The 15,956-nt window shown below is 45.7% G+C and overlaps 1 protein-coding gene across 2 annotated transcripts in view; it reads left to right on the plus strand.

The window, feature by feature from the left end:
- creb3l1 (cAMP responsive element binding protein 3-like 1) overlaps positions 1-15,956 on the plus strand; it is a 192,453-nt gene that overhangs the window by 171,005 nt on the left and 5,492 nt on the right. The window contains exons 7-11 of one of the 2 annotated variants that reach the window (XM_067993672.1): positions 1,505-1,563; positions 3,192-3,260; positions 5,723-5,822; positions 8,470-8,596; positions 12,363-12,627. In XM_067993672.1, coding sequence (XP_067849773.1) covers positions 1,505-1,563; positions 3,192-3,260; positions 5,723-5,822; positions 8,470-8,596; positions 12,363-12,627 — 620 coding nt within the window. Of the gene's footprint in view, positions 1-1,504; positions 1,564-3,191; positions 3,261-5,722; positions 5,823-8,469; positions 8,597-12,362; positions 14,476-15,956 lie in introns of those variants that run through there. The other variant, XM_067993671.1, reaches the window with a different exon arrangement.

A 15,956-nucleotide genomic window follows, 5' to 3' on the forward strand; every position in this document is an offset into this window, starting at 1 on the left:
ATTAGATTCCAGCCTGTAATTCAATCCCAGATATCAATTATTCTATATATAAACTATCTGAACCCCTCGATTAGATTCCAGCCTGTAACTCACTCCCAGGTATCCATTATTCTATATATAAACCATCTGAACCCCTCGATTAGACTCTAGTCTGTAATCACTCCCAGATATCCATTATTCTATATATAAACCATCTGAACCCCTCGATTAGATTCCAGCCTGTAACTCACTCCCAGATATCCATTATTCTCAATATCAACTATCTGAACCCCTCGATTAGATTCCAGCCTGTAACTCACTCCCAGATATCCATTATTCTATATATAAACTATCTGAACCCCTCGATTGGACTCCAGTCTTTTACTCACTCCCAGATATCCATTATTCTATATATAAACCATCTGAACCCCTCGATTAGATTCCAGCCTGTAACTCACTCCCAGATATCCATTATTCTATATATAAACTATCTGAACCCCTTGATTAGACTCTAGTCTTTTACTCACTCCCAGATATCCATTATTCCATATATAAACCATCTGAACCTCTCGATTAGACTCTAGTCTTTTACTCACTCCCAGATATCCATTATTCTATATATAAACTATCTGAACCCCTCGATTAGATTCCAGCCTGTAATTCAATCCCAGATATCAATTATTCTATATATAAACTATCTGAACCCCTCGATTAGATTCCAGCCTGTAACTCACTCCCAGGTATCCATTATTCTATATATAAACCATCTGAACCCCTCGATTAGACTCTAGTCTGTAATCACTCCCAGATATCCATTATTCTATATATAAACCATCTGAACCCCTCGATTAGATTCCAGCCTGTAACTCACTCCCAGATATCCATTATTCTCAATATCAACTATCTGAACCCCTCGATTAGATTCCAGCCTGTAACTCACTCCCAGATATCCATTATTCTATATATAAACTATCTGAACCCCTCGATTAGACTCCAGTCTTTTACTCACTCCCAGATATCCATTATTCTATATATAAACCATCTGAACCCCTCGATTAGATTCCAGCCTGTAACTCACTCCCAGATATCCATTATTCTATCTATAAACTATCTGAACCCCTCGATTAGACTCTAGTCTTTTACTCACTCCCAGATATCCATTATTCTACATGTAAACTATCTGAACCCCTCGATTAGATTCCAGTCTTTTACTCACTCCCAGATATCCATTATTCTACATGTAAACTATCTGAACCCCTCGATTAGACTCTAGTCTTTTACTCACTCCCAGATATCCATTATTCTACATGTAAACTATCTGAACCCCTCGATTAGACTCTTGTCTTTTACTCACTCCCAGATAGCTATTTTACTCAAACTTGCTTAGATGAAGTCAGTAATTGGGTGAACTCAACCTCATTGGTCACTGTGAGTATATGACAGTGACTCTTGGATCTGTCCAGCTGTCTGTTTGATAGGGCCTGGTACTGTGACCCTGTGTGAATCCTCTTGTCTTTTGGTACAGATTTCTGCTCAGGAGAGTCGGAGGAAGAAGAAGGAATATGTGGATAGTCTAGAAAAAAAGTAAGTGTCACTCTAACCAGCTGAGTTTAGGGATGACTGATTGGTGTCACGATGTGATATTTTTACAGCACTATTTAGCATACTTACAGTATAAGATTGCTTTGCTCCATTGAGACTGCCAGACACATTTCTCGCGACAATTGAGGCCATTTATTGTTTTCTAGTTGACTATCATAGGCTGCTTTTAAAAGAGAACGACAATGGGGAATATGACAATTAGTTGACAATATGATAAAGGGGAAAATGACAATACAGTGATGTGAAATTAGGAGTTAGATACTAAACGTAAATATTCTAACAGCAGGGTAAGAGGTTAGGAGCTGGTTATAATGGGACTTGAGGTGATTATTCTAACAGAGGGGTAAGAGGTTAGGAGCTCGGTATAATGGGACGAGAGGTGATTATTCTAACAGAGGGGTAAGAGGTTAGGAGCTCGGTATAATGGGACTAGAGGTGATTAGTCTAACAGAGGGGTAAGAGGTTAGGAGCTGGGTATAATGGGACTAGAGGTGATTAGTCTAACAGAGGGGTAAGAGGTTAGGAGTTGGGTATAATGGGACTAGAGGTGATTAGTCTAACAGCAGGGTAAGAGGTTAGGAGCTGGTTATAATGGGACTAGAGGTGATTATTCTAACAGAGGGGTAAGAGGTTAGGAGCTGGGTATAATGGGACTAGAGGTGATTAGTCTAACAGCAGGGTAAGAGGTTAGGAGCTGGTTATAATGGGACTAGAGGTGATTATTCTAACAGAGGGGTAAGAGGTTAGGAGCTGGTTATAATGGGACTAGAGGTGATTAGTCTAACAGAGGGGTAAGAGGTTAGGAGCTGATGCTTCATTGCACTTTGCCAGCTTGAATTTAACTCCTCATGTTGCCCCTGACGATGTGCCTTTATGTTCCGTGATTGATTACACTGGTTGGGCGCTACGTCTCACTCTGAATTCGGGGGGGGCACGAAGCAGGTGGAACAGGGGTAGAGGGGCAAAGAATGCAGCATGTTCAGAGAGGGCCAGGGCATGTGGGGTGTGTGACCACTGGAACGTGACCACATCATCAGAATCATTCTGAGGAGTTGTATTTATTGGGTTAAATCAGCAGACTGGGGGACAGTTGATGTTGGCCATGGATTTATAGAGACTCCTTGCGTTCTGCTGGAGCTGACACAACATTAAGGCACAATTACCGACTGGGTCAACGCTGGCCGACGGACCTAGCTTCTCAGCTCGATCTGAAAGGATCTGAGCAACGAGTGCTGTTCTAAAATCCAAGTACGGCAGGAATATCAAAGAGGCCACAAGGATGGCAGCGTGTAAAAAAGAGAAGCATCACATTGGTTCAGTAAGGGGCTCTCTTCTGAGTTTGGGATTAAGGCACATTGTTGGGCTGTGTAGAGGGAACTTTGTTCTGGATCCAGGCCATGCTGCACCTGATCTGGGAGTGCCTGACGCTGATACTGGATACAGAAAGTAGGGGAAATATTCCACACCCAGCGATCACATCTCTCAACTTGATGAATGCAAAATTCACCCCCCTCCCCCCGCACAAGATGCGATTTTTTATTTTAAAATAAAGTGACCGGGAACTGAGTGTATCTGTGACCTTCCTGCTCAGGTTGTTTTGTTCTCGACAGGGTGGAGACTTACACCTCGGAGAATAATGAGCTCTGGAAAAAAGTGGAGACTCTGGAGAATGCGAATCGGTAAGTGAGCTGCTTGTACAATCCGTGCTCTCCACCTCTCCTCCTTTAAGACACTCCTCAAAACCTACCTCTTTGACCAAGCTTTTAGTCACCCCTCCTAATATCTCCTCCTCTGGCTCGGTGTCAGTTTTTGTCTGATTAGGCTCCTGAGACGTTTCCCTACATTAACGGCGCTATAGGAATGCCAGTTGTTGTCGTATTAGCGAGCTTACGGCAGAATTTCACCAATACCGCACACTTGTACCATTTATAGTGCATTTTCTTTGCTCTTATTTTCTAACCCCCACACAGCAGTGCTGGACTGAACCAGGGCCCTCCCCAGGTTGGGGGAGGGCGGGGTGGGGGCCGCTGGACTGCTGGCCTTCACCTGGGCTAATGCTGCTCTTCACCTGTCGAATAGAACAGCCACAACACTGGGTTCCTTACTCCCAATTTTAACCTAACCCACCCGGCAAGAACGGGGTGGTTTGGGGTCGGATGCCCCATGTTGGTTTGTGGGATCTTGCTATGTACAGATTGGCTGCTGTGCTTGCCTACATTACAACAGCGACCGCACCTCAATATGTAATTCATTGGCTTTGGGATGGATGTGAAAAGTTCTATATAAAAAGCTCTTCCTATTACAGCTATCTTTGCTTCCACCAAAACAAACTCAACTTTTTGACGTACTTTCACAACAGAAAGATAGTTTTAAGCTTCCAGCTACAGCTGGCACGGTTGCTGATTTACTAATTCGCCCATTTTATACAGGTGCCCAGGTGGAGCTCGCTCCAAGAACGTGACTTCTGCCTTGGGTCCTCTTTAACACAATTCCTCCTTCACAGGTGGGCTGATGCTGGCTATTTTTTGCTTTCCCGGCATTGAATTGCAACGTACAGTGACTTGGGTAGGTGCCCAAACTCCCAAACCGTGCTTGCCCACAGCAAGGCCCTGTACCGCCAGTCGAGCCTCACAGGTCTGGGGCTGGTGCTTCAAATTTCTGGCCATGACGTTGATGAGCTGGTCAAAGTGGACGAGAGCGCCCTCTGCTGGCTGCACAGTGTGATCGACAGAACAGCATTAGCCAGTGAAATCGGAAAGCTAGTGGGTTTTTTATTCACTCTCGGGATGTGGGCATCACTGGCAAGGTTGACATTTATTGCCCATCCCTAATTGCCCTTGAGAAGGTGGCGGTGAGCTGCAGTCCGTGTGGTGAAGGTTCTCCCACAGTGCTGTTAGATAGGGAGTTCCAGGATTTTGACTGAGCAATGATGAAGGAACGGCGATAAATTTCCAAGACAGGTTGGTGTGTGATTTGGAGGGGAACTTGGAGGGGAACTTGGTGTTCCCACGCACCTGCTGCCCTTGACCTTCTTGCTGGTGGAGGTCACGGATTTGGGAGGTTCTGTCGAAGAAGCCTTGACGTGTTGCTGCAGTGCATCCTGTAGATACACACACTGCAGTCACAGTGTGCCAGTGGCAGAGGGAGTGGATGTTTAAGCCAGTGAATGGTTGTGGGAAGCTGCCTGAACGTGAGTTCCTTTAAGGAGAGCAAGGTCAGGTCGGGCGATCACTGCAACACAGGTCTCTGGAAACAACTGTCCCCAGTACCAGAGTAAGAAGTTCCTTTATGTGAGAACAGGGAACTATTTGTACTGGGGAAAAAAAAATCTATAAATGTTAGTCATGGTATTTTCAATGGGGGGGTTGAAACATCCCTTCCACTAACCTGTGAACCTAACTAGTGCTGTTGTTTAGTCTGTTGCTTGCTGCTTCCAGCTTCAGCCTGTGTAGCGAGTAACATGGGGATTTTCTCTCCAGTTTCGTCCTTCACTGGTTATTTTACACCAAAGCAAAACAAAAAGATAGAAAGTCTCTTGTTTTCATTTAACCACGGGGTATCATGATTGAAAATCAATCTGTGGATTCGACTTGCTGTATTACTCTTATTACCGAGTATTCAGACCAGACAGTGAGAGAGAGAGAAACAACCTTATCCTGCCCCTGGTCAACATTGAGGCTGATTCTGGGAAACTTTTCCAGCCCATGATACCAACCGGGAAAACTGACCGACGACCTCAAAATAAAAGCGATTATAGCTTCACTTAAAGCTGACATCTTGTCAGTAGACTGTGCTTCCTCTGCCAGCTGTCATGGTGGGACTTTCAGGGCAGTGTACTGCTCCAGGACCATCATCGGTGTTCCCCAGTGGTTAGCTGGGCGATGGTGCCGATCAGACTGGCCAAGTCAGAGGGTGCCAGCCTTATTCCTTGCCCTGAGATGAACGGAATCTGTTTCGCAGGCCACACGGAAGTTGGTCGATTCAGGGGAAGGGAGTAACATCGGGTGCCCAATCCCACAGCCTTCCTGGTCGAGAGACTGGAGGTATCCCACCAGGGCACCCGGGCCTCCTGATAACGACAACGCCTGTGAGATCGGTGGTAAAATGGTCCAATAATGAAGTCTGCCTCTTGCTCTTTCAGGACTCTGTTGCAGCAGTTGCAGAAGCTGCAGGCGATGGTGGCCGGGAAGGTGCCTCGATCCTGCCGTGTGGCATCGACCCAGACAGGAACCTGCCTGATGGTAAGAACCAGGGCCAAAGAGGAACCTCGATAACCCTGGAGGGGTGGGGGGTGGGTGGGGGGAGGGGGGAATTACAGTGAAACCTATATGTTCCTTCACCCATATATCACAACAACTACCGGCTGCTCACTGGTGTCCTCCAGTGCTGTGTGGTGAAGATGGTGGTGAACAATAACATTGAAGAAAACTATTGGCCAGAAGGGTCGGTGAGTGTAACTTTGGTAAAGGAGTGTGCAAATTTAATCTTGGTTCATTCATAAACCCAGAGGCAGGATTGACCAGTCACTAAACCTCGACTACAGCCTGGGCTGGTAAAGAAAACTACTGTTCCACTAACGCAGGTTTACAAAGCAGGACTTGGTTAACACAAGAAACTGGTGTCGGAATTCAACTGTTACAAACTAGCAAATGCTTCATGTATCTCAACAAAGAGAATTAGTATTGTTTTAAAAACCGCAGATTTAATTCCAACACTATGAAATAACTGTGTGATAATATAAGTGAAGTGCACTGTAACAATAATCACAGTGTTCGCCTGTCTCTGATACAACACACTCAGTGCTGACACACTGTAACAATAATCACAGTGTTCGCCTGTCTCTGATACAACACACTCAGTGCTGACACACTGTAACAATAATCACAGTGTTCGCCTGTCTCTGATACAACACACTCAGTGCTGACACACTGTAACAATAATCACAGTGTTCGCCTGTCTCTGATACAACACACTCAGTGCTGACACACTGTAACAATAATCACAGTGTTCGCCTGTCTCTGATACAACACACTCAGTGCTGACACACTGTAACAATAATCACAGTGTTTGCCTGTCTCTGATACAACACACTCAGTGCTGACACACTGTAACAATAATCACAGTGTTCGCCTGTCTCTGATACAACACACTCAGTGCTGACACACTGTAACAATAATCACAGTGTTCGCCTGTCTCTGATACAACACACTCAGTGCTGACACACTGTAACAATAATCACAGTGTTCGCCTGTCTCTGATACAACACACTCAGTGCTGACACACTGTAACAATAATCACAGTGTTCGCCTGTCTCTGATACAACACACTCAGTGCTGACACACTGTAACAATAATCACAGTGTTCGCCTGTCTCTGATACAACGCACTCAGTGCTGACACACTGTAACAATAATCACAGTGTTCGCCTGTCTCTGATACAACACACTCAGTGCTGACACACTGTAACAATAATCACAGTGTTCGCCTGTCTCTGATACAACACACTCAATGCTGACACACTAACAATAATCACAGTGTTCGCCTGTCTCTGATACAACACACTCAGTGCTGACACACTGTAACAATAATCACAGTGTTCGCCTGTCTCTGATACAACACACTCAGTGCTGACACACTGTAACAATAATCACAGTGTTCGCCTGTCTCTGATACAACACACTCAGTGCTGACACACTAACAATAATCACAGTGTTCGCCTGTCTCTGATACAACACACTCAGTGCTGACACACTGTAACAATAATCACAGTGTTTGCCTGTCTCTGATACAATGCACTCAGTGCTGACACACTGTAACAATAATCACAGTGTTCGCCTGTCTCTGATACAACACACTCAGTGCTGACACACTGTAACAATAATCACAGTGTTCGCCTGTCTCTGATACAACACACTCAGTGCTGACACACTGTAACAATAATCACGGTGTTCGCCTGTCTCTGATACAACACACTCAGTGCTGACACACTAACAATAATCACAGTGTTCGCCTGTCTCTGATACAACACACTCAGTGCTGACACACTGTAACAATAATCACAGTGTTCGCCTGTCTCTGATACAACACACTCAGTGCTGACACACTGTAACAATAATCACAGTGTTCGCCTGTCTCTGATACAACACACTCAGTGCTGACACACTGTAACAATAATCACAGTGTTCGCCTGTCTCTGATACAACACACTCAGTGCTGACACACTGTAACAATAATCACAGTGTTCGCCTGTCTCTGATACAACACACTCAGTGCTGACACACTGTAACAATAATCACAGTGTCCGCCTGTCTCTGATACAACACACTCAGTGCTGACACACTGTAACAATAATCACAGTGTTCGCCTGTCTCTGATACAACACACTCAGTGCTGATACACTAACAATAATCACAGTGCTTGCCTGTCTCTGCTACAACACACTCAGTGCTGACACACTGTAACAATAATCACAGTGTTCGCCTGTCTCTGATACAACACACTCAGTGCTGATACACTAACAATAATCACAGTGCTTGCCTGTCTCTGCTACAACACACTCAGTGCTGACACACTGTAACAATAATCACAGTGTTCGCCTGTCTCTGATACAACACACTCAGTGCTGACACACTGTAACAATAATCACAGTGTTCGCCTGTCTCTGATACAACACACTCAGTGCTGATACACTAACAATAATCACAGTGTTCGCCTGTCTCTGATACAACACACTCAGTGCTGACACACTGTAACAATAATCACAGTGTCCGCCTGTCTCTGCTACAACACACTCAGTGATGATACACTGTAACAATAATCACAGTGTTCACTTGTCTTGAAACAGAACAGTTTTGTGCGTGTAAATTGGACATTATGCTTTTCATTACAGGTTGTGGCTGTCTGTTTTGTCCTGGTCCTGGGTTCCTTCATGCCTTGTCTCCCAGAATTCTCTTCCGTCTCCCAGACAGTCAAAATAGCTCCGCTGTCTGCTTCTGACGTCTACACCACGAGTCAGAGTAAGTGCTGCTCTGTGGGAGCTGTTTCCTCTCTCCTTTGTGTTGAGAGCCAGCTCTTGTTGTGACCGAGTTGAAAAGTTGCTGCCCGGTTCTCGAGTCTCCAAATGAATGAAACAGGCACTGACTGTGTGCCAGTCCCCTTCTCCCAGCCACTGACACCAGGAGCTGACGAAATAGCGAGTCCAGATTTTCAAAATTAGGGCCACACACACCAGGTGGTTAATTTGGCCTCTGGGCGATAGTGTAACATGGGCGATGTTGGATCAGTCGCCCGTGATGCATCTCTCCCGATTTTCAATCCCGTTGACTTCAATAAAACTCAGGAGAGATGTATAATGGGCTTCTGATCCGATATCAGACGTTTTACATGATCGCACAAAGTCAAAATTACCCCCTCAGGAAACTGCCTTTTTAACAGAAACAAGCTGCTCTAATCCCAGGGCGGGGCCATGTTTGGATGCTTTTAAGTAACACGCTGTCTGGTAGAACGTTACTTAAAAGTGGCCTGAATCCGATCGACCTGGTCACTCCAAAGACCTCCCTGCAGTGGAGATTCAGCAGTCACTGGGTCAGGAGAATGGTGATGTCCATTCCTCTGAAACACTCAGTAACATCAGCCAAGTGACACCACCCAACTCCGAGAAGAACCCACAATCTGTAAGCATTTTAAAAATACCCTACCTTTACAATCTCGGCCAAAAAAAATGTTTCTTAACTCTCTTTCTCCCCCAAAAAACCCAAAGCAGTGATGTGCAGCACGTTGGACAAATCATTGATCCACTCGGATATGGTGTCGTCGCCTTGGTAACAGCACAAGGCCCAAGGGCTCTTCCGAACATGTTTTTTTATAAAGACAGAAAATGCTTATTTAAAGGGGGGTTTGTCACTCTCGCGAGCCTGCCTCCCACTTTACTGCGACTGTACAGAGGTGATTGCAGTTTTTTAATTTGGTCGTCGGTGTGATGACATCATTGTGCCTCTGACCGCCTCTGCCCCATGTATCCTTCGGATGAGACGTTAAACCGAGGCCCCGTCTGCCCTCTCAGGTGGACGTTAAAGATCCCAAGGCATTATTCGAAGAAGTGCAGGGGAGTTCTCCCCAGAGTCCTGGCCAATATTTATCCCTCAACCAACATCACTAAAACAGATAAAAGCAAAATACTGCGGATGCTGGAAATCTGAAATAAAAACAGAAAATGCTGGAAACACTCAGCAGGGGGAGGTAGGAGGAGGTATCGGAGAGTTGGTGTTCAGCCTCCGCAAGGTAGAGGTCTGTTCACCAAACAACAACAGCGCTGCCCTTGTCAGCAGGTGACAATGTCAGGGTTGGACCTGAGAGAACGCAGTGCTGTGAGTTCAGAGGGAGGTAGGTTAGAGTGAGTGAGGGGAATAGAGAAATTGAGACGGCCGACGTCACGCCGGCAGCTCGCAATTAAAAGATTAAGAGAGGGTAAAAGGCCAGAGGGAGGGGTCCAGGAGGAATGAGAATTCTGAAGACAGGAGAAAGGGTCTGCTGTGTGGGAGGATGGTTCCTGGCCAAAGAAGTGGGCGCGGAGACGAAGGCGACGGAAGAGGAGCTCAGCATTGTGTCAAGCTCGAAATTCATTGAGATGGGGGCGTAAGGGGATGAAGCTGAGACCTTTGCTGAGGACTGATCATTTGGGGTTAGAGAGGGCAAGGTCAGAGGGGTTAGTGTAAACACGACAAGGGGTGAGATTGGAAAGGGGAATGGGGTCAGAGGAAAGTGAAGGGGAAGAAGGATCAGGAGGGGCGTTGGTATCTAAGAGTCGAAACACTAAAACAGATGATCTGGTTGTTGCCGTTTGTGGGATCTTGCTGTGCGCAAATTGGCTGCCACGTTTCCTACATTACAACAGTGACTGCACTTCAAAAAGTACTTCGTTGGCTGTAAAGGGCTTTAGGAAGTCGTGAGGTTGCGACAGGCGCTATATAAATGCAAGTCTTTCTTTTGGAAACCTCTCGGTCAGGACACCGGCCTTTTGAACATTCAGAGAAACACGGCGCCATCTACTGGAAAACACAGCTCAGTGTTACAGTTCGATTACAGACCTGCAAACATGCACTGTGGGAGAATAGGTACAATACTAATTGCATTCCCCTGAAATTCCTCTCTTTGCTATCTTAATAGAGGTGTTAGCCTGTTAATAATCAGCGGGTTAATGCTTTCACTGAAGTAGCAGGGAGACCAATATCAGAGGCATGTGTTAAACGTGCATCCCGATCAATCCCCAATTTCACGGGTGTTCGGGTTTTACTCAGTTTGTACTCCACTGTCGTATCCCGATAGCGAGTCCATCCCAGAACTGCCGGTGCAGACCCGATTGAGCGTGTTCACATCTCCCCTGTGCCCGAGTTCCCCCTTCGCTGTGTATCGGGACTATGTCACGTCGCTGAGGATGAATTGGATCAGTTGCCGGGACGTGTGAAACGGGACCCGGCCTTTACGCGGTCATTTGGAATGGGGCTGGAAGCGCAGGTTTGCTCGTTGATCGGCTCGAACAATATTCCTAAGTTCAGCACAGGTTCTCACTTGGAAAACAAGACATTCCCGTAAAGGTAATTGAATGGCGATCAGGAGAAATAAATAAAAAGAAATAAAGAAGTAACTTGCATTTATATAGCGTCTTTCATGACCTCAGGTCAGCCCAAAAGGGTTACGGAACGAAGGAGGGTAAATGGAGTTGAGGTTCAGATCAGCCATGATCTAATTGAATGTAGAACAGGCTCGAGGGGCTGAATGGCCTACTCCTGTTTGTATGTTCCAAAGCGTTTTATAGCTAATGACGTCCTTCTGAGGTGTCGTCACTGTTGTAATTTCGGGAAATACATTCCCACCAGGTAGAACATTCCAAGGACAATGAGGAGCAATTACATAGTTTGCTTTAGCTCCAGAAACAAACATATTTATTAAAATCAGTTCCAAACTGAGAAGATAATAGAACTTATGAGAGAAAGATCCGTCTGACTCTCCCCCTACCAAACCCAAGGCACTGGGGCCATTTGCAACCCTACAGCCTCCTTGGGTGAAACCAATTATTTTAGCTTTGGGGATTGAATGTGGGACCATCCACGTAGCTTAGTGCTACACAGGTCACAGCCATTACAAGTTAGACTGTAGTATCTTTTCAGTTTGGAATTAGTTAGGCAATCCATTAGCTCCTAATGGAGCTTTGTCCTAGGAATGTTGTATGGTTTTTCTCCACACTGGTAGTTCTCCACTGGCCACTATAATAGGAACATAGGAACAGGAGGAGGCCATTCAGCCCCTCGAGCCTGTTCTGCCATTCGATTAGATCATGATCATCTGTGCCTTAACTCCATTTACCCGCCTTGGTTCCGTATCCCGTATTACCCTTACCTAACAAAAATCTATTGAACTCAGTTTTGAAATTTTCAATTGACCCCCAGCCTCAACAGCTTTTTGGGGGAGAGAGTTCCAGATTTCCACTACCCTTTGTGTGAAGGAGTGATTCCTGAACAGCCTAGCTCTAATTTTAAGGTGATGCCCCCTTTCTCATGTCTCCGCCACCGGAGGAAATAATTTCTCTCTATTTTGCCCTATCAAATCTTCTAATCATTTTAAACACCTCAATTAGATCGTCCCCATAATCTTCTACACTCCAGGGAACACAAGACTAGTCTATGCAATCTGTCTAGACTCCCACACCAAAGGAAATAGTTTCTCTCCACCTCCCGTATTGAATCGCTCCGCAGCCTGATCATGTCTCCTGTTTACTTTGCACAGTTCGTTCCAGGAGCCTGCTGTTTTACGACGAGGGGTCATCTCTGGAGGATCACTACTCCTCCTTCTTCCCAGTGGAGAACTCGGATAAATGGGAGCCGACGGCCAGGGATATAAAAGAAGAGAGGAGGTCGCATGACAGATCAAACGATTACATCACCTGGTCGCAAGAGGCGTCCAAATACCTTAGCAATGGCCACGTGGATATGATCGACTCCAATAAGACTGACCACAGGAAATTTGTTCAGGAGAAAGCACATCATGAGAGGTGGGCATCGGCAACTGTAATCACAGCAAAATCTTTGTAACTGGACTGCCCCTTTAAATAGCCCTTTGGTACAGAGATCGTTTTATTTTGCAAGCCTTAAATGTTCAATGTTTTTGCGTGTGTGTACCTGTGTAAGCATGTGTATGTGCGTGCATGTATGTATGTCCGTGTGTACCTATGTGCGTGTGTATGTATATGCGTGTATGTATGCATGTCCATGTGTGTATGCATGTGCGTGTGTGTATGTAAGTGCATGTGTGTATATATGTGCGTGTGTGCGTGTGTACGAATGTCTGCATTAGATTCCGTATTCGTTGCTGTTCTTACCACATTCTGCACGGATCTGCCCATGCTCCTCACTATTCTCATTATGTTCCTCACTGTTTTCACCATGTTACTTGCTACACTCACTGCACACTTCACCATCTTCACTGCGTTCTTTGCTGTTCTCATTGCGTTACTCACCGTGAACACTGAATTCTTCACTATTCTCACTCCGTTCTTTGCCATTCTCACTCTGTTCCTCACTATTCTCACCCTGTTCCTTGCCACAAAGATTGTTTTCCTCACTATTTTTATCCAGTTTTTCATTATTAACATTGAGTTCCTCACTATTCTCACTGCGTTTCTCACTACTGTTCCTCACTGCTAACACTGAATTTCTCACTACTTGCATCCTGTTCCTTGCTACTAACAAAGTTCCTCACTATCTCCCTATTGCCACCCTCTTCTTCAGTAGTCTCACCCTGTTCCTCGTTACTAACGCTGCATTCCTTACTGTTCTCACCATGTTCCTCACTACTAACATTGAGTTCCTCACTACTAACATTGTGTTCCTCACTATTCTCACCCTGTTCCTCACTACTAACACTGAGTTCCTCACTACTAACATTGTGTTCCTCACTATTCTCACCCTGTTCCTCACTACTAACACTGAGTTCCTCACTACTAACATTGTGTTCCTCACTATTCTCACCCTGTTCCTCACTACTAACACTGTGTTCCTCACTGTTCTCACCCTGTACCCCACTATTCTCACCCTGTTCCTCACTACTAACACTGTGTTCCTCACTATTCTCACCCTGTTCCTCACTACTAACATTGTGTTCCTCACTGTTCTCACCCCGTACCCCACTATTCTCACCCTGTTCCTCACTACTAACACTGTGTTCCTCACTATTCTCACCCTGTTCCTCACTACTAACATTGTGTTCCTCACTGTTCTCACCCCGTACCCCACTATTCTCACCCTGTTCCTCACTACTAACACTGTGTTCCTCACTATTCTCACCCTGTTCCTCACTACTAACACTGTGTTCCTCACTGTTCTCACCCTGTACCCCACTATTCTTATCCTGTTCCTCACTATTCTCACTGCATTCATCACTATTCTCACTGTTGATGGTTGTGTTTTGGGTTTCGGATATGTACTGGATGCTTCACGCACATCTGTATGATGTGATCTATATTTGCACAAGTGAGGTGACACGTAGCTCACGAGAGGCAGTTGTGCAAACGAGTTAGAGTGAGCCGAATGAATGGAAATAAAAATCACATCATGCAAATATTAAAGAAACATCCCATTTATAACACTTGTGTTGTGGGATTTATCAACAAATAAAGATAATTGTGATTTTTAGTGGGGGAGGGGGCAGAGCTAAGCTGGATTATGGGGTGTGTTGCCTGCAGTGTGTGGAAGTGTACGTTAACATTTCCACAATCTGGGATCATTCAAGTGTTATAATACAAAGCAACTATCATGTGAGACAATGGAGAGTGTGGGAACAATATCCAGCTAACATGTTATAGCAGCTAATTAGAAATAAAATGCTTCCCGTTGCATTCAAACGATTGTGTGGAGTTGCCGTAATTATTTCCTTGCTGAGTTCTAACAAACCCTTCACGTGAACAGATTATAACCAGGGGGGCCGGACAGGCCATGTCTGGAGATCTCCCAAGTTCTCCCGTGAATGGTTCCGCAGCGCTGCGTTATCGGTGCGAGTCCCCCCCTTTTTCCGACGGAGTTCCAAAGAACCCCGCGCCCCTTCCGAGGGAGCCAGTCCTGGTTTAAAATGACAACTGGAGGCTCAGTGACTTGGCTAAGAGGCAGCCTTTTAGCTGTCCCCTTCCTTCTGAATCTTCCCCCGGGGACGTGGATGGGGAGATTCCTCCCAACAAGTTTCACTTAAGGGCCTGGGCGTTATCACTAATTCTGTCCTTGAGAAAACAATTCTCTAGAAAAAGAGTAGGCTGAGGGGGTGACCTGATAGAGGATTTTAAGATTATGAAAGGGTTTGATAGGGTAGACGTAGAGAAAATGTTTCCACTTGTGGGAAAGACCAAAACTAGGGGCCATAAATATAAGATAGTCACTAATAAATCCAATAGGGAATTCAGGAGAAACTTCTTTACAGAGAGTGGTTAGAATGTGGAACTCACTACCACAAGGAGTAGTTGAGGCGATTCGCATAGATGCATTTAAGGGGAAGCTAGATAAGCACATGAGGGAGAAAGGAATAGAAGGATATGCTGATGGGGTGAGATGAGATAGGGAGGGAGGAGGCTCGTATGGAGCATAAACACCGGCACAGACCAGTTGGGCCGAATGGCCTGTTTCTGTGCTGTGCATTCCAAGTAATTCTATGAAAACTGCCGTAACTCATTTGATTTCGAACCTGCAGACTGGTTAAGAGAGTGGCTGCCTTAAATTATTCTCTTCAGGAAGTGGGTAGAACATACGAAATTGATGGGCAGGAAAAGACCAGTTGGTCTGCCCCGTACCTTGATGGCTGGACCATCATGACCAAACACTTCTTCCCTCCCCCGACCTCCCCGCCTCACACCAACCCCCGCAGCCGTGTAATCCCCAGGGAGAGGCAAAAAAACAGAAAAAAAACAGGGCCAATAAGGGAAAAAATACTCTGTAAACTTCCACTCAGGCAATCGAAACCAGTCCAGGAGACCACATGGAACCAAGTGTTATCTATATGATGCGATCTCTGCCTCGGTCAGGAACAGGTCCAGCTCCCTTTTGAACGACTGGCTCTAGCTTATTTCACATCAGGAAGACGCAGCCTATGGCTCCCCCTCCCCCCGATGACTCAGTGGTTTAGGTCAGTGAGTAGCTGAGCCTTAAGATTAGGGAGATCCCCGGGGTTCGACCTCTTGGATTGAACTGATTTAGCTGATCTGAGTCAAGTAAACAGTAAGGGGTTACAAGTTGGGCTTTAATTCCCTCCGGGGTTAGGCAGGGGAAAATTATCCAGAGTTCCAGCTCCTGAGTGCTATCTAGGTGTTTTGTGGCCATCGGGTGAGGGCTGTGATGCCCC

The sequence above is a fragment of the Heptranchias perlo genome, chromosome 12, assembly GCF_035084215.1.
Source record: "Heptranchias perlo isolate sHepPer1 chromosome 12, sHepPer1.hap1, whole genome shotgun sequence".
Taxonomy (NCBI): domain Eukaryota; kingdom Metazoa; phylum Chordata; class Chondrichthyes; order Hexanchiformes; family Hexanchidae; genus Heptranchias; species Heptranchias perlo.